Genomic DNA, 20,160 nt, shown 5'->3' on the forward strand with positions numbered 1-20,160 from the left:
GAATCTTTCCTTAAGGCCAGGTCCAGAGTGCATAGACACTGCTGAGGATCCAAACATCCCTTTGCTTGAATAGTACAGAAGCAAAACTAGTACATCTGTATCATCACATTTGACAATTAGACGAGAATGTGACTGTGCAAGATGTATTGCATGTAACACCAGCCTCGTGTCAGCCTCCTCCTGGTCACTGTAAAGATCTTTCAAGCAGTCAATGCCTGACTTGCTAACCCTCTTAACCTCTTGTGAGGGCAGTGACCTTCCCAATTCTGTACAAACTGCTTGTTGCAGAAATGAAAGCACTTGAACATGAACAACCAGAAGCATACACATTCATGCAGCAAGGTGGGTTTGTTAATCGCCGGTCTGAGCATCAAAGCTTCATCACAACCCCATCTTTCCAACAAGTCATCATATGTGTTTCTATGATAATCCCTGGCAAATCAACCACAAATTAAATGAAAACATTCTGCATAAATATAAAAAATTTGCATTTCCACTTATTTTAGGTATGTGTTTATATGTCTCTATTTATTCCAGACATCAAGATATTCGCATCCAGTCTTTTCTAGTAGGTAAAGCAACTTCCTGACTACAAACATGCCAAGTTTCAAAGCTCTCAGAGCTTGTGTGATTGATCTGCATTAGTTTATATGCCTTTACTCCCACAAGGACAGACAATATTTTAGTCCTTTTTTGGTTTTGGGGTGTATAACAATATCTGTTAATTAAAAATCTTAGCAGTAAAATATTTTGAGCCAAGAATCAATTTCATATATGGGAGACCTTAGAGATGAGGAAAAACATTGTTGGGTTTAGTTCTACCTCCGGTAGGGGTATCTCAAAAATTCGGGGGCATTGTCACTAGCCTATTATGCACATCTCAAGTTAAGCCAGAAGTAAAATATGCAAACAAATCACCAATATAACCCCTAGAGATAAATCCTGAGTAATGAGGTTAATATCAACAGGTTGTTGTTTATTTATGTTGATCTATGATGTGTTTGTCAGGATCTGGAGAAGGTTTCAGTGTGTGTGACTGATGGGACAGAAGCTCAGGATTCAGTCTGGAGATCCAGAGACACACAGGACTCAGAGCTCAGCCTCACTTTACTGTGTTATACTGACGCTCAGGATCATGGATCCGCTGATCAAACCTCTGACTGTAACGCTGGAGAACAGCAGATGAAGATGTGCTCCGTCAAACTGGAGGACTGCAGGAACCTGATAGAGAGACTAGGAGAAGAAACCACAGCAGAGGATCAACAACAGAGCCATGAGGAGGATGAAGATGATGTTCAGAATGAGGATGATGAAGGAAATGATGTTGAGGATGAAGAAAATGAGGATGATGAAGGAAATGATGTTGAGGATGAAGAAAATGAGGATGAGGACAATCGAAATGATGACAGTGATGATTTTATCCCTTCAGGTATGTATCTTCCATTTATGATATTTTGTTATGGCAAATCATAGTCAGAATGTGTGTAAACATGTAGTTGTGTTCCTAAATCAGCAGGTGCAGACATTAGTTACTGTGAACCGATGTGTTAAAAACACTGTATCATGAGCTGCATCACAATTTCACATTTATCTTTAAATTTTAAGCTCTCAAAGTTATAGAAAAATATAGACAGATATTATAGAATTGCATGATGGTAAGTGCATGATTCATTAAATCTATTTGTGTTCATTTAAAGTTAGACATTTTAATATCTTTTTCTTGTCAGATGTGAATGGCGGTTCATCTACTGATGAAGAAACAACCTCGACATCAAAAGAGCAGCTGAAGGTCCAGAGTTTCTCCTGCGTCACCTGTGGGAAAACATTGAGCTCACAGAGACATTTAGCGAGACACAAGAGAACACACACAGAAGAGAAAGACTGGACATGCAGGAGATGCAACATCAGCTTTCCTACCTTAGAAGAGAAGAGACTTCATTCAAAAGAGCACAGCGTGAAGAAGGAGTTTCACTGTGAACAGTGCGGGAAGGATTTTTTCACCCATCCATCTAATATGAGAGCTCATATAAAGACACACACTGGCGAAAAGACTTTCCACTGCAGCGAGTGCAACAAGTATTTCCTCACCAAAGGGAATCTTAATATTCATAAGCGAATCCACACGGGTGAAAGGCCGTACAAGTGTCCTCACTGCGATAGAAGATTCATGTATGGATCCCATTTGAAGAAGCATGTGCGCGTTCACACCAACGAGAGGCCGTACCAGTGCAGCGAATGTGGGAAAACCTTCACAAACTCAAGTTATCTAAATTCACACCATAAAATGCACTCTGAGGAGAAACCGTATCAGTGTTCACACTGCGATAAAAGATTCCGTCACAAATCTCAATTGACTTTGCATGAGAGGACTCACACCGGAGAGAAACCGTACCTGTGCTCCTACTGCGGGAAGAGCTTCTTTAGTCCGGTTAATTTTGGAGTTCATCTGAGAGTTCACACTGGAGAAAGACCGTATCACTGTGCCGTTTGTGGGAAGAGTTTCGCTAAACAGTGTACCTTAAAAAATCACCAGCGGATTCATACAGGAGAAAGACCGTTCAAGTGTTCTCAGTGTGACAAGACGTTTGCTCGATCGGGCGTCCTGAAGACTCATGAGCGAGTTCATACAGGAGAGAAGCCTTACCGCTGCTCCATCTGCGACGAGAGATTCGCTTATTTAGGTAGTTTTCAGACCCACCAGAAGAAACACGCTAAAGAACAAACTGCTCCTGAATCATCATAGTGTCTTTTCATCAGTAAATCTGGATAAAGGACTCATTGAGCTCATCCTGAAACTGTACATTGAGCTCTTTCTGCCAGTAGGAGGCAGTGTCACATTAAGATTTCATGTGGTTTGAGAGAGTTAGAGATGGATTGAACCAAACTCTGTAAATGAAGTTGTTCGACAGAATAGAACAATGATATTGAACTTGCCATATTAAAAAGCCTCAAGATAGTATCTATGAGTTCCTGGATTTCATAACGCTGATAAACATGTTTTAAATGTTAAAAGTGGCTCAATGATGATTGTATTTGTTCCATTGTTGGATGATTTTCATTTAATTTAATTTAATTTTAATTAAATTAAGTTTTATTTCATCACAAAAGAGCCATGGTGTTCTTTTCACACAATGTTACTTATTTTAAATTTCATGTGTTTTCCCAGAGCGTTTGTGCCACCACATTACACACGTCACTTGTAGAGAGTTACAGACCTGTCTCTTTCCTACCATTCATAGCGAAAACACTTGAACGAGTTGCTTTCAACCAACTATCAACCAATCTGGCTTCAAGAAATGGCATTCAACCGAGACTGCTTTACTGTCGGTCACAGAAGCCCTACGGACCGCAAAAGCTGCTTCCTAATCTTCAGTTCTCTTTCTCCTGGATCTGTCTGCTGCCTTCGACACTGTGAATCATCAGATCCCTCTGTCCACCCTCTCATCACTGGGCATCACAGGAACTTCACTCCACTGGTTTGAGTCCTAACTCACAGGTAGGTCCTTCAGGGTCTCATGGAGAGGCGAGGTATCCAGAGCACATCAACTGACCACAGGGGTTCCTCAGGGTTCAGTGCTTGGACCCTTCCTCTTTTCCATCTACACCACATCACTGGGACACATCATACAGGCACATGGTTTATCTTACCATTGCTATGCTGATGACACACAGCTCTTCCTCTCATTTCAACCAGTTGATCCCACAGTAGCTGCACGGGTCTCGAGCTGTCTGGCAGACATCTCCACATGGATGAAGGAACATCACCTGCAGCTCAACCTGGGCTTCTCGTCCTCCCTGCCAATCCGTCTCTACAACACGACTTCACTATCCAGCTAGAGTCATCATCAATCACCCCATCAAGATCGGTCAGAAATCTTGGAGTAATATTTGATGACCAGCAGACCTTCACAGATCACATTACAAAGACAGCTCAATCATGCAGGTTTGCACTGCACAACATCAGGAAGATAAGGCCTTTCCTAACTGAGCATGCAACACAGCTTCTTGTCCAGGCCCTGGTCATTTCTAGGCTTGATTACTGCAGCCTCTTCTGGCTGGACTTCCATCATGTGCAACTAAACCTCTATTTAGAACGCTGCAGCTCGTCTTGTCTTCAACAAGCCCAAAAGGGCCCCACGTCACTCCTCTGTTCATCTCTCTGCACTGGCTACCACTCGCATCAAGTTCAAGGCTTTGACATTTGCTTACAGATCTATCACAGGCTCAGCTCCCACCTAATTTCACTCGTTCCTTACGAGTCTACATCCCTACCAGAAGCCTACGATCGGTCAATGAGTAATGACTCGCGGTACCATCACAGAGAGGCACGGAATGACTCTCCAGAACATTTTCATTCACTGTTCCTTGATGGTGGAATGCTCTCCCCACCCTCATCTGAAATGCAGAATCCCTGATAACATTCAAAAGACAGCTGAAACTCATCTCTTCCGTGAGCACTTAACCTCTTAATAAAAAAAATGTACTTTCCTTTTTCTTTAATACTCCCTTGACTGGCTTATGCTACTCTAAGCAATGCCTGAACTTTATATTTTGAGCACTTCTTGCATTGTTTTTGCCTCTTCATGATGACCTGTTTGCTTCAGTCCTCATTTGTAAGTCGCTTTGGACAAAAGTGTCTGCTAAATGACTAAGGGCCCTATCTTGCACCCGACGCACAGCGGACTTTTCCCTCGACAGACACACGTCGGTAAATTTGGGAATGAACTTGCGCTCCCAGGGGCGGTTCAGCGGAAAGAGGAGTTTCGTAGGGTTGTGCCGACCATCGTGATGCCACGCCCACTACCCTGTCAGACCAGCCCAGTCTCACGGCAGTTTGTGAAAGGTCACGTAATTTAATCTATTGTTTCGAGTACACCAGTGGTTGAGAACCTATGGCTCGCGAGCCACACCTGGCTCTTAGGCAGAAATCATGTGGCTCGCAAGGTCTCTCACCCTTTACCAACAAACGATAAAAAAATTAAGAAGTGCATGTTCAGTGCTGTTCACGAGTGTCATGTGTCACCACAGCTACCCTGCTGCTGCTGCTGCTGCTGCTGCATTGCATTAGTTTGCGTCTGTAAGCTTCGTATCTTTCTGTCTGTTTTAATCATTATTTATTATCATTCCTTGTTATTTATACTGCTAAATATAACTTAATCAACATCACACATTAACCTGACATCGTTAGCTTCAATATAGCACAACACGCTAGCTTGTTAGCGTGCCATCCGTATTTATTTATTCTCTAGCGCGCTCGCGTCTTCCGTGCGCTCTTTATTTATTTATTTATTTATTTATTTATTTATTCTCTAGCGCGCTCGCGTCTTCCGTGCGCTCTTTATTTATTTATTTATTCTCTAGCACGCTCGCGTCTTCCGTGCGCTCTTTATTTATTTATTTATTCTCTAGCGCGCTCGCGTCTTCCGTGCGCTCTTTATTTATTTATTTATTCTCTAGCACGCTCGCGTCTTCTGTGTGCTCTTTTTATTTATTTATTTATTCTCTAGCACGCTCGCGTCTTCCGTGCGCTCTTTATTTATTTATTTATTCTCTAGCACGCTCGCGTCTTCTGTGCGCTCTTTATTTATTTATTCTCTAGCGCGCTCGCGTCTTCCGTGCGCTCTTTATTTATTTATTTATTCTCTAGCACGCTCGCGTCTTCCGTGCGCTCTTTATTTATTTATTTATTCTCTAGCACGCTCGCGTCTTCCGTGCGCTCTTTATTTATTTATTTATTTATTTATTCTCTAGCACGCTCGCGTCTTCTGTGCGCTCTTTATTTATTTATTTTTTCTCTCGCGCCTTTTACAAGTTCATCAAAAACCTGTGGTGAGTATCAGTCAACAAACACGGTGAGTCATGTCATCTCCTCTTATTGTCACCTGCACCTCATGTAACATGTATAGCATAGCCTTCTCTGCCAGCAGGGAGATAGTTAGGCTGGCGGAGAAGATTTCAGAACTAGAAACATGCATCCAAACTTTAATCGAGGTTAATTGTAAGAGTGCAAGGGCTTTAGATACTGCTTTGGATGCGACTAGCTTAGTGACCTCTGTACATAACACGGTTCCGGCTGAAGTAGAGCTCGTGCAGCAGGGCAATTGGGTGACGGTGAGACGCTGTAGTCGCGGGACAAAACACCACTCTTCCGTTCCGATTACAACATCAAACAGATTCTCCCCACTCAGTGAAACACCCACTGAGAATCGCGTTGATTGTGCCCTAGTTATTGGCGATTCTATTACACGGAACGTGAAAATAGAGACACCAGCCACCATAGTCACATGTTTGCCGGGAGCCAGAGCGCCTGACATCAAAGCTGGCTAATGCTAATCGTAAATTCTCTAAGATTATTATTCACGTCGGCACTAATGATGTTAAACTCCGATGTCAGGCACTGTAATTTGCTCTGGCCCCCTTCCTGTTCGCAGGAGTGATGAGATAGTTAGTAGATTGTCCTCTCTAAATCGCTGGCTGTCCGAGTGGTGTCCCCAAAATAATATAGAATTCATAGACAATTGGAAAAGTTTTTGGGGCAGACCTGACCTGTTGAAAAGAGATGGTATTCATCCCTCCTGGGATGGTGCTGCTCTTCTCTCTAGTAATATGGCACATAGTCTTAGAGCTCAAACATGACAATCTGGGGCTCAGGTCAGGAAGCAGACAGACTGGCTAAACCGACCGTCTGCTAGCTGTCTGACCTCACCAAGGTCAGATAAATCCCATCACATAGAGCCTCTTTCACCTAGATATCATATAGAGACTGTGTCTGTTCCCCGAATTAGGACATACAAAAAACTCCTAAACCCATTCAAGGGTAAAAATTTAATTGATGTCCAACAAATAAAAAACAGACATAATACGAATAAACAAATGATAAAGCTTGGGTTGCTGAATATTCGATCGCTTACTTAAAAAGCACTTATTGTTAATGATATGATTACAGACTATAATCTAGATGTGCTGTGTTTGACAGAAACAAGAAATTGTTGGTGATTTTAATATACATGTGGATAACAAAAAAGACGCATTGGCATTTAAAGACATTCTGAACTCTATTGGAGTTAGACAACACGTGTCAGGACCTACTCATCGTCGTAATCATACTCTAGATCTAATATTATCACACGGAATAAATGTTGATGCTGTTGAAATTCTGCAGCAGAGCGATGACATTTCAGATCATTATCTAGTCTTGTGTAAACTTAATTTAGCCAAGGCTGCAAAGCCGACTCCATGTTACAAATATGTTAGACCTATCAATTCTGCCATTAAAGATTGCTTTATCAATAATCTTCCTGATCAGTTTCATCATCTTAGCATCCCGGATAGCTTAGAAGAACTAGATATTGCGACAGAAACTTTTAACTCTCTCTTTTCCAGCACTTTAGACACAGTTGCTCCGTTGCGCTTAAAGAAGATTAAAGAAAATAGTCCAACGCCGTGGTACAACGAGCGCACTCGGGCCCTTAAGAGAGCAGCCAGAAAAATGGAGCGCAACTGGAAGAAAACAAAACTAGAGGTATTTCGCATTTCATGGAAGCAGAGCTCGATTGCATACAGAGAGGCTTTAAAAGCTGCTAGATCTGCTTATTTTTCAACCCTATTAGAAGAAAATAAACAAAACCCTAGGTATTTATTTGAAATAGTGGCTAAACTAAGAGTCATGTGCTGACATAGATGAACTTACTGATGTTGTCAGCTGTTATGTGTCATATTGTGTGGATAACATTATTCCTGTAAGGTCTGTAAAAGTATATCCAAATAATAAACCATGGATAACTAAATCACTTAGGGTGCTGTTTAAGGAATGACAGCGTGCATTTCGGGAAGGAAATCTTTTTGAGTTGAATCGGTTAAAAAAGGAGGTGAAATTGGAAATAAATATGGCAAAGGTGCATTATAAAGAAAAGATAGAATGACAGTTAAAAAACAGTAATTTGGGCTCACCATGGGATGGCATGAAAACCATCGTTGGGACAAAGTCTAAGAAAGATTCTAGGGTGGTATTGGAAGGGTGTAGTGATGATTTTCAGCTTGCAAATGCATTTAATGAGTTTTATGTAAGGTTTGATACTTGTGACTTTGAGAATATTCGTAGTGAGCAGAAAAACAATTTAACTGTAAATGGATCTATCCCCTTTGCAGAACAGGATGTAATTAATGGGTTTAAACATTTAAAAGCCAGCAAAGGCGCAGGCCCTGATAATATTGAGGGTCGGCTGCTTATTTCCTGTGCAGAGCAATTGGGACCTATTTTTTATTATATTTTTCAACTGTCCCTTACTCAACAGAAGGTGCCGAGATTATGGAAAACTTCCACAGTCATTCCAGTGGCGAAAAATAATCATTCAGTGGTACTAAATGATTTTAGGCCAGTTGCTTTGACCTCATTAGTTGCGAAGAGTTTTGAAAGATTGCTTAAAAAAGAGATTCTTACAAAGGTGGAAGATTCCCTTGACCCTCTTCAGTTTGCTTATAGGGCCAGGCGTGGGGTTGAGGATGCTACGGCCACTTTGTTGAATTTGGTACTAAAATGCAATAACCGAGTGTACCTGTTACAAAAGTTAAGCTTACCTCTGTCTTCATCACGTTGCGTTTCAGAAAATCTTCACCCACTAACACAATAAACAAGTGTTTATTAATGTTAAAACGTCAAAATCTAATATTTTACTAAGTTCATAGAAAGTTAAGCTTACCTTTTTACCATCTTCGTGTGCTTCACAAAATGGCTCAAATTTTTGGCTGGAAAGGCATCATGGGAAATTGCATATCACGTGGCTCATATAGTTACTTAAAATGTTATGCTAGATTTACTTAATTTTGACGCAATTGTTATAGTAATTGATTTGACTTGTGTTTTTTCATTTTATTTATGCATGCATTTAAGTTCACCTGGTAACTTATATTTTTGTGTTACACACACTATATATGTTAAGTAGAGGTTGAAAAGTTATGAATAGGCTACTACTTTTTTTTGTGTTTAATCGAATTACTTTTATAAGTAATGGTTGTTCAGCCAACGAAGCGTTTTTTAGAGTGTGGTGCTATTTTGCAGTTCCAGAAAACAATTCCGCCACAGACCAGGAAAAACCTAGTCAGCGCAACCTAAAGTCAGTGGCGCGTTCAGATGCTATTTTAAGGGCGCATGCTTGGCCATAATGTAGCGTGTGCATACCGCACATACACTTTGCTTCTCTCATCTACACAGACGCAGCAGTTCACATTTTTGCAAACCATACATAATTACAAGGAAAAATGTTCCGCATGAGGGAAATCATTGTGGTGTCCATGAAAAAATAGGCATACATCTAGCTTACACATTTACCCAAATTATTATACGCCTGTTTAACCGAAGCTAATTTGGGTGTGTTTCTCCATCCCCAATGTCACTTCTCTGTGTTTTACAGCCCTGACGAGAACGTCGGTCTCCTCGGCTGTGAACCGCTCCTGGCGTTCGCCTGGCAAATCCGCCGTTATAATAGCAATCCGCCATGGAACAAGCGCGCCTGCTCTTAAAGGGAATGTGAGATGACGCTCTAATTCAGGCGTCAGCAACCTTAGGCACGCGTGCCACCATGGGCACGTGGTACCTTAACCAATGGCACGATGGCAATATGTGTTCAAGAGTTATTGATGTGTTGAAATCATGGTTGAAATGCTGAAGCACTCTCTCATCCGCAATGCCAAATGACAACGTTCACAGTTGCGCAACCTGTGTATCTATGAGACCCACCCTACTCTGTCTCTGCTCTGATTGGCTAGTAGGCTGACGCGTTACTATAGTAACGCTGCTGGCAGAGCGGGCTTGATAGCGGTATGTCGGCAATGGCAGGCCCGCTAGCTAAGAAAACTAAAGTTAATGTTCGGGCATTCCAGCCCTCATGGACAGACGAATGGGGATTTGTGTTTCAGAAGGACCGTGCTGTGTGCACATTATGTCTCGAAAATGTTGTTTGCCGAAAATCGAGTGTTAAACGCCACTTTGAGACCAAACATGAGAAATCATTCAAGGATGTGGCAGACAAGGCTGAATTGATCAAACGTGCTGTGTCCAGGTATGGGAAGCAAGCTAACACACTTAAAGTCTTCGCCACGGCCAAAGATCATGCTACCGAAGCAAGCTATCACATTGCTAATTGCATTGCAAAATGGGGAAAGCCATTCACTGATGGCGAATATATAAAGGAGGCTTTCATCTGTAGCTCAGATGTTTTGTTCTATGGCTTACCAAACAAAGAGACAATAAAATCAAGAATAAAAGACATTCCCATATCTGCCAGAAGTGTTGAACGACGCATCGAAGAAATGGCTGAAAACGTAAGAGCGCAGCAGACAGGCGGTTTGAAAGAAGCCGTGGTATTTAGCGTTGCACTTGATGAGAGTGTGGATGTAAATGACATACCACGTTTGGCAGTCGTGACAAGATACGGTGATGTGACTGTAAGAGAGGAACTATGTTGCTTAAAGCCAATGCCTGAAACAACAAAAGGTGAGGACATAGCCAGAGTTTTTCTGGATCATTTTGAGGAGCGAGGGATTGACATTAGCAAGATTTTTGCAGTGACAACAGATGGCGCCCCCGCCATGGTCGGGAAACAGCGGGGAGCAGTCACATTAATCGAGGAACAAGTTGGTCACCCCATTATGAAACTTCACTGCATAATACACCAAGAAAATCTTTGTGCAAAAATGTCAAATTCAGATCTTAATGAGGTTATGGCTACAGTGGTGAAAGTTGTTAACTTCATAGTTAAGCGATCTGCTCTAACACACCGACAGTTCACATCTCTGCTCGAGGAAATGAACTGCGCATACAAAGATATCCCTCTCCACACAGCAGTCAGGTGGCTATGCTGCGGGAAAGTTTTGGAGCGGTTTGTCAGCTGCTTTGATGCTATAAAGGCCTTCCTGGCTGAAAAAGGCCAAGACTATCCCGAACTGCAGGACAAGGAATGGGTTGTGAAACTTATGTTTCTCACAGACATTACGGGACACCTCAACGAGCTAAATCTCCGCCTGCAAGGTGCAGGGCAAACCGTTTTGGACATGTATGACACATGGGCTGCTTTTGTTGGAAAGCTGACAATTTTTTCAAGCGACATTGCCACCTCCACTTTCCGCTACTTCAGACACTTAAGGGAGCTGTCCACGGAGCACAGCATCAGCACCGCTGAAATATGCAAATACATCAGCGGGCTTGAGTCGGAGTTTACAACAAGATTTCCCCATATGGAAAAGGTTTGCTAAAAACTCCTGTGATTCTTATATGTTCCAACAGAATATTGTAAGGGACATATATGCTGCAAAAACCACATATATAAATTGTATAATATTAGTGTATTTTTAATCATATTATGTCATATATGTCCTACATACAACTGAAGCCATATAGATTTTCATGATGTAAAAACATAGGAAAATAATGCTAATTTAATATTAATGTCCAACATGGATGTGTATAAAACAGTGCAGTTTACCAATCAGCATAAGGCTGTACTTCACTCACGCTTGTTCTTATCTTGTCCTAAGTCCAGCCCTATGCCTGTAGTCAATCATGGTTACTGTATATACTGTATAATCAGCCTTAGATGAAACACAACATTTAAACTACACTAACAAGCACACATTTATTAGAGTGTGTTCTACAAGATACAGTTGCATATTTCACATATAAATAGTTTTCATTTTAAATCCTGCATCACCAGATTTCATTTTCATTTGTGAAAATTTCTCTAAACATTATCACAGTACTATTGTATGCAACATGCAGTTCTATTCTTAACATATAACTTTCCTAAATGTCGAAGTGATTCTTATGGTTAAAATAAAAAATAAATTCTAAAAAAAATAATTCAGTGGCTTAGTAAATATCACAGCAATAATTAACTTTATTCACTTAAAAAAATCTCTGAATATCATTTACTTGATAGTTTGAGTTGAACGTACCGAAATAGGCTAATTGACTAAAACTCCAACAATTAATTGTGTCTGAAATTTACAGTTATATTTAAGTTTGAAGTTTTTCACTAAAATAATTTAGTATTTGACTAACCAATTATTTATTTAAAATACACTGAGCTAATATATTTGTGAAATTTCCATCACCATATTTGAGAATGGATAATTAAAATGATCTGTTTCAAGAACCACAAATATTACTTAAATAAAATCAATATTATTAATATTTAACACGCAAAAGAAATTAAGTTTACTCAATTAAAACAATGCGCGCACCTCCCCCCTCCCCCCTGACGGGACGTGACGACAGCTCAGTGGTTGAGTGAGCGCGCGCTGTTTGAATTCTCAGTCTTCAGAGAGTTCTTCTCTTCTCTTCTCAGCGGCGCAGAATTGGTGCATTTCCTCTGTGAAATTCAGGTGTGTGCATGTTTTATTTGATCTGTATAATCATTAATGTGCTTTAAATCATTTTATTTAATGCGAAAGAACATATAGAGATGCAATGTTACTCACCGAGTGTCGGCTCGCGTCTGCCTTTTCGCATGATTGTAACGCCTTGCATAAACACACGACTATATTCCTAAAGATAATGAATATAACTAATTTGGATGATAAAATGTCCTCAGAACTGTGCACTATTTGTTTATTGGCAGGTTATGGAGTCAGTCGCGTCGCAGCATCTTTCGGCTGTGAGTGACGCAGGGCGGCGGTGTAAAGTTAGAGGCTCCCCCGCAGAGGCGAGTCCATCTCCGGGATGGGAACCAGCGCTGATCCGGTGGATACTGGATAACAGACCGGTTGATTACACTTGAATTACTTGAATGTTTAGGCCTAAATGTTTAATTTTTACTTCGAAAATGTTTCTTACATGAGTTTAAATATTGTATACGTGTTAAAAAGATTATAAAATATGCTGTATTGCTGTAGGCTACTCATCGACAATAAAGGCCAATGTCATGTAGTTATACCGGTGGTTGTATGGAATATTTTTTACAGAGGTTTAGAGGAAATAAAAAAAGTTAATATTACTGGCATATAAACACAGTTAATATTACTCATAAATATTTGTTTTTAAATGTTCTCCCCAAATTATTTCTACTCAATTTTATTTGTTAATGTACCAAATGCAGTTACTCAGATCTATTTAATTAGTTTTACTTACATTTACTCAGTTAATACAGTGTATGTAATTTATTTCACTGCTTAAAAATCTAATAAATATTCTAAGTGTAAAAATGTTTCACCAAAAAAAATTGAGTAAATAATATTAAAAGTTTTTAGAGTGCATCACCACCAGAGTTCATACAAAAGCATATTCCAGCCAATTTTCAACATTTTAATCACTGTTCTAGAAACATATTTGACTCAACTTTGTTCATTTGCAATAATATGTTATGATTTGTTCACAAACAACAGGCCCAGACAGTTCACAATTAATGTAAATGCACAGTCTTACAATGTCATTGCTTTATAACTGCTCTTTCAAATCCTGTAGGAAAATTAACAGTCTTCATAAGGTCAGTGATATTCTGACAGCTAGTAATCCTCGAACCGGCTTCTGCACTGTACAGTTTAAAGGGAGACTCCACTTTAAAATGAAAATTCTGTCATCATATATTCACCCTCATGTTGTTTCAATCCTGTATGAATTTCTTCTGCTGAACAGAAAGGAAGATATTTAGAAGAATATCAGTAACCAGACAGTTTCTGGTCTCATTGACTTCCATAGTAGGAAAAAAAGTCAATGAGACCAGAAACTGTCTGGTTACTGATATTCTTCTAAATATCTTCCTTTCTGTTCAGCAGAAGAAAGAAATTAATAAAGGATTGAAACAACATGAGAGTGAGTATATGATGACAGCATTTTCATTTTAAAGTGGAGTATCCCTTTAAAAATTTGCCAACTGCATATAAGTGAATCAGATGAAATCTGTATGAAACACATAAACAAATGACACAAAATGTGTATAAATTCTATATGACTTTAATTTGACTAGCATATGATTCAATATAAGAACTTTAAATGATTTATATATGAATTTTATATGAGTTTTATATATTTCTACTAATACCATACACATTTGCATACTTTTGTCATGTAAAACTCATATAAGTCTTTTAACAGTATTCATATATAACGCAAAAATCCCCTACAAGTTGTATGTGTGCTATTTAGTATGAAAGTGGCCATAATCGGTCTGATTTTGTATAGGACATATATTGGTCTTATATGAAACACAGAAGGTAATTCTGGCCGATTTAAGTAAGGAAGATATATGGTTGCTGTATATGAACCATGCAGGTTTTTTTTCATATGGGTCGGGAATTTCAGAAGTATGGGCCCATGTTTTCATTCTTGATTAAACCCGATAGCTTTGATGGACATGAACTGGATTTAGCTCTGATGGATTGGCTGGATATACAGAACGTGGAAATGGAGCTGATTGAGCTGAAGACTTCAACACTGTGGGTGACAAAGTTTGCAGAGCTACGGAAACAGCTGGAAACAGCCGCAAGGCATGATCACGGGACTTGCATCTTCACCTGCTGGATATCTGTACCAGATAAGTTTTGCTGTCTCAGGAAGATTGCATTGGCTTTGCTGACAGTCTTCGGATCAACATATATCTGTGAGCAGATATTCTCACATATGAAGAGCGTGCTCAGCCCCTCCCGCAGTCGTTTGACAACTGACCACTCCGAAGCTTGTGTGCAACTTAAAGTGACTAAATACGAACCCCAAATTATGGAGCTCAGCAAAGAAAAGCAGGGCCAGGGTTCACATTGACTGGTAAGCATCTGTTTAATGTAGCACACATAACTTTACATACAAGGGCTCTGTCCCAGTCTCTTTTTTCATGTCAGATGTGGATGTTTTCATGGCAGCATTCTTGTATATAGTGTTTGTTACACTTAATTCTCCCTTTGTGACATTTGCTGCCATGCAACCTTTTTGAAATGAGGTAATATGCAAGCAGTATGCAAAATGGGAACTGCATATACATGTAAAAAAAAAAAAAAAATACACAGCATTATTGTATAGTTCTCATATGTCTGTTACTTTTAATTCTCCTGTTTTGACATTTACTGCCATTATAACTGAATGAAATTTAAGATGTTAAAAAAGAAATGAAGGTGTAAAAAAGGTGTAATGTTGGTAAGGTTAATGATTTCAACTCAGATGTTGATATTTTTATAAGTATGGCAGCCTTGTATCATACTCCGTTTATATTTACAATGTCCTGGTTATGGGAACTAAATGTTATCAAATGTTGCAATGGAATAAAACTACAGATTCCCTGGATATTAAACTTTTGATGTGATGTCATAATTAAACTTAATGTTAACATGGCACACTAATAGACAAGACATTTTGAAAAGGGCACTTCATATCAAAAAGGTTGCCGACCCCTGCTCTAATTGGTTTATTTCACGTTACGCCCAAACCACACCTATGAGTAATGAAGCTACTTCAGACCAACCCATTTTAGATTTGCGTCGGGCGCAAGAGTCATTTATCCCGCCGGTATAATAGCAACAGCGCTCGAGATCAGCCCACAAAGTTACTTGCGTTTCACGCTTGATACTTGCGTTTCAGATCATTAAAATAGGGCCCAAAATGTAAATGTAAAATATCAAGATGTATACCTCAAAGAAATGAATTCTCTGGGTGTAAAAACAGTATGTTACTTCTCTTTAATGTGCATTTCAGTGTCTGATATAGTTTAAAAGTATATTTATTTGGCATATTGATCTCAAGTGAAAAAACAAATCTCAGCCTCATCTTATTTTTAGCAGGTTGTTCATACTGACTGGTAAACGGCAATACCACACCAGAGCAGAATAGGAGAATATGATCCCACGAGTGAGCGGTGCTATTCTGAACTAATTGCAATCAGTTTAATGTTTTTTGGCAGACACACACACACACACACACACACACACACACACACACACACACACACACATATACACACATATACAAGGAGTTGCAATAGTCTTGCCTCGCAAACACTGACGGCTTGTGAAAGAATGATAGAGAGCATTATTAGGTTAAAAATGGTGTATTTATTTTGAACAATCCAGATGATTTCAGTTTTTTTTTAAATCCCATAACAGCCTTTCAATGACAAGTAATAAATATTAGATTAAAAAAAATCACCCTCCAACTTTTATTTACTGTAATTTATCATCAAAATCTATTAGCAGAAAGGACGGGCAAAACCACTAAGTCGCAGAACTGCAGAAGTTCTTACAAAAATTTCACATTCTTAGTCCGCTTCCATTTTCACCTCCTCAAGTGCATTTTCTTCTTTTTCATCTTTCTTTTCATCATCATCTTGCAAGCTTTCAAGCAATTTCTCAGCTTCTTTAATGGAAGAGCAGTTTTCTCCATTTGAAAGGTTTACATTTCTATCAGCTTCACAACAGCTGAGGCTTGCTTTAAGCTTTCTTTGAGGGAAGGTAAGGACCTCACCCTTATTGATGTGAAAGACGAGGCTAAGCTGATCCCACACATAATACTGGTATGGATACATGTTTTGTGTCACTGCTGTTTTTCCATGGATTTCCAGTTGGTAGCTGTGAGTTTTACAAATGGCTTGTGCTTTCCAGATGATCTGGTTTCCCTCATAAGACACCAATGTGCTGGATGTAAGCAGTGGATATTTACTAAACTTCTCATTAAACTGAGGGCTGTGAACGAGAACAACATACTCAATCATCTGCTTGAAAAGTTTGGTCTCGTATACCCTGAGAACCGGCTCTCCGTCCTCACACATCTGCTTCTTGTAGGCCTCCATCAGTTCAGTCAGAGGAAACGTGAAGCGGAAGTTGCCGTAGCGTGAGATTTCATTTATGAATGCTGGTGACGTGGTGAATTCACTCAGGAACGGCTGCTGAGCTGCTATTTCTCCTTTGCTTCTGTCTGGGAATGAACTCTCGAGGAAACGCTCCTCAGCGGCTCTTATATCCGCTTCATTAATCTTCAGGCTCCACCATGAAAGCGTGAGTCCCATGAATCCCTCTGAGTCCCAGATCTCCTGAAGGCTAGTTTTGTTAGTGACATGGGTCAATTCTGTGATGTGAAATTCAACAGGAGTTGGATAAGCTCTGATATCTTTGGAGAGATACTTTTGTACTAGATTTGTTTCTCTTATATCATCTCTCATTTTCAGATTTTGTATGTTGTCATGCTCTCCCTCAAGATATAACTCTAGTGCTCTGCGCTTGTTCCTTCTTCCTTTGAAGCTGTTATCTGTCTGATAAGATAAAGTTAATTAACAGTGTGTTATATAGTACAGTAAACATAAATACAACGCAAAGGGTCAAAAAACACACAATGGGACACAAACACAAAGGACATGAAGTGATAGTGGCAGCAATAATGGTGAGAGTCATCAGTAAGTAATAGAGTCATGCAAAGGGAACTTGGCACTGTTATACATCACAGTAAAGATATGCCGGTTAATCATTTACAAAGTTTATATCCATTTTGTTCCATTTTCTGTGTGTTTTAACTGAAATGTTGTAGTGAATTGTCTAAATAGATATGAGGTTTAAACCCTAGTTAAGAATATTAACAAGATGATACATTGTTTCATCCTACTGAAAATATTTTATTTAGTTGTAAAATGCTGTCAAATGACAAAAACATATTTTTCTTGTTAGTGACATGAGCCTCTTCTGTGATGTGAAATTCAACAGGAGTTGGATAATCTGTTTTTTTTTTTAATGATAGTTGAAAATGTATTATCCTTTTATGTCTCTATTTCAGATTGTTCATCACGATGTATTCTCCTTTACAGAGTGATTATTTTGCTTGTCGAGCATTTCTTCTTGCTTTGAAGTTTGCCTGGGAAGACCATGTACATTTAGTTGAGGTATGTTTCAGTCTAGCCATATACAATGAAATGAAAGTTTACTTCTGCAGTCACAGACACTATAAATACTCTCTGGACAATAAACACTGATCAGTAACAGGGGGCACACAGTAAAGCACATTTAATGGGAATGACAGTGATATCAGCTATAGTTAATCGAGTGATAAAGTCTTACAGTAAAAACTATATGTATACCATTAAACTATTTTGTTGTAAAACTGCAGTTAAATTTACATATGAAATTTATTATAAAATATATTATAAAAATATTGCAATGCTGTAAAATGATGACAGCTGGGTGCATTAACAACAATACAATTCATTCAGCACATTTTGGTTCTCGCGATATTATTTTGATGAGTAACTTATCTTTTGAAACTTAACTTATCTTATCTTACGTAATCACATAGGAAACATGTCAGTTCAAAACAAATAAATACAAAAATTAAAAGAAAGAGTAAATAAAGCAAATTATATTACAAAACAAGCTAAAAACAAAATGCATGGAACATGTTGTACTAACAAAGAGAATCTGTTCCTCTTAACCCGACTGCACTCTAAGAAAGAGATGTCATTTTAAAAATAAAGCGAAAGGGGCAGATGTAAAAATATTAACAGTTAACAGAGTTTGCTCTTTGACCTCTAACTGACAAAATATTGTATATAAATAACTTTAATTTACACTGGCCTGTTTGTTTGAGAACACAGCAAACACTGCATACACAGTGATGGAGAGTGTCAGCGCGCTCTTATAAAATGAGTTGAAAACAACACAACCTCTAAAAAGAGATGTTAAAAATGACACATGTTGTGTAGATTTTACAGTTTTTTGTCAATTGTTAAAACACAATTTCTGAAACCTTGCTCCATTTTCTGAAAACATTAAACACAAAACCTCATCTTCAAGCACTATTCACTAAACCTCTGACTCCTCTTGCAAAATTAAACTTTCGCCTCAAAACTTCTACCTGTGTTCAAAATCAAACTCTCAAATCATAAACAAAGTGATCAAAATGATGTACACTATCAAGCAGTCAGTAAACAATACACCAGAAAAATAGAAAACAGTTTTTGAAACATATAGTTCTCAGGGAGAAGTACATTTTTAATCTCAAAACAAATTTCATATTTTTCCGTCATTGTCTTTTGATAAACGAAAACATATTCTATCATAGTAGCTCAAAATTGATCAGAAATGACTACTCTGCTTTGCTCTTTGCAATTTTTTTTTTTGTTTGTTATGTTCTTCCTCCTCCTCGTACCCCTATTTTTACAGTACTGTACCCTGCATCTCACACACTTGTTCTTTGTCTCTGTGATACTGTAATTCTTGATCTTTGTTGATATGAACCTGCAACCAGTCAAAATCTATTGAGCAGTCAGTGCTGTTGACAAATGGTACTGTTCACAATGTTCAGGGCCATACAATGTGTTCATTGTACAGTATTCAGCCTACACTGCACTGTACTACAGTATACAATACTAACGGACAAAAATCAAAGGAGTAAACGTGTGGTCAGAGTGCTTCTTCTTGTCTTTGGGCTGAGTCAGGCCAGAGCACTTCGTCAACATCACAAGCAATATTGTCCCTCCTCCTTTCTTGTCCTCTTCCCCCTCTTCCTCTTTCTTGCCCTCCTCCTCCCCCTCTTCCTCTTTCTTGCCCTCCCCCTCTTCCTCTTTCTTGCCCTCCCCCTCCTCCTCTTCCTCTTTCTTGCCCTCCTCCTCTTCCTCTCTCTTGCCCTCCTCCCCCTCTTCCTCTTTCTTGCCCTCCCCCTCTTCCTCTTTCTTGCCCTCCCCCTCTTCCTCTTTCTTGCCCTCCCCCTCTTCATCTTTCTTGCCCTCCCCCTCTTCATCTTTCTTGCCCTCCCCCTCTTCCTCTTTCTTGCCCTCCCCCTCTTCCTCTTTCTTGCCCTCCTCCTCTTCCTCTTTCTTGCCCTCCTCCTCTTCCTCTCTCTTGCCCTCCTCCCCCTCTTCCTCTTTCTTGCCCTCCTCCCCCTCTTCCTCTTTCTTGTCCTACTCTTCCTCTTTCTTGCCCTCCTCCTCTTCCTCTTTCTTGCCCTCCTCCTCCCCCTCTCCCTCTTTCTTGTCCTCCTCTTCCTCCTCTTTATTGCCCTCTTCTTCCTCTTTCTTACCCTCTTCTTCCTCTTTCTTACCCTCTTCCTCCTCCTCTTCCTCTTTCTTGCCCTCTTCCTCCTCCTCTTCCTCTTTCTTGCCCTCTTCCTCCTCTTCCTCTTTCTTGCCCTCCTCCTCTTCCTCCTCGTCGCCCACCTCGGATACGCACTCGTCCCCCTCCTCTTTCTCGCCCTCCTCCTCTTTC

At 39.6% G+C, this 20,160-nt stretch overlaps 2 protein-coding genes and 1 long non-coding RNA gene across 3 annotated transcripts in view; all 3 read left to right on the forward strand.

The window, feature by feature from the left end:
• LOC311286376 (uncharacterized protein) overlaps positions 1 to 3,259 on the forward strand; it is a 274,251-nt gene extending 270,992 nt beyond the window's left edge. The window contains exons 4-5 of the mRNA XM_084402576.1: positions 1,009 to 1,429; positions 1,728 to 3,259. Of these exons, the coding sequence (XP_084258702.1) occupies positions 1,009 to 1,429; positions 1,728 to 2,743 (1,437 nt within the window). The 3' untranslated portion in view covers positions 2,744 to 3,259. The remainder of the gene's footprint in view (positions 1 to 1,008; positions 1,430 to 1,727) is intronic.
• The window catches only part of LOC311279843 (NLR family CARD domain-containing protein 3-like), a gene marked incomplete at its 5' end in the record, with an annotated part of 108,109 nt that overhangs the window by 20,389 nt on the left and 67,560 nt on the right, over positions 1 to 20,160 (forward strand). The window lies entirely within an intron of this gene.
• Positions 12,328 to 12,926, forward strand: LOC311286472. The gene is made up of 2 exons (XR_014626572.1): positions 12,328 to 12,378; positions 12,615 to 12,926. It is a non-coding gene; the product is annotated as an uncharacterized lncRNA (long non-coding RNA).

This window comes from Rutilus rutilus (genome assembly GCF_951802725.1).
Source record: "Rutilus rutilus genome assembly, chromosome: 2".
NCBI classification, from domain to species: domain Eukaryota; kingdom Metazoa; phylum Chordata; class Actinopteri; order Cypriniformes; family Leuciscidae; genus Rutilus; species Rutilus rutilus.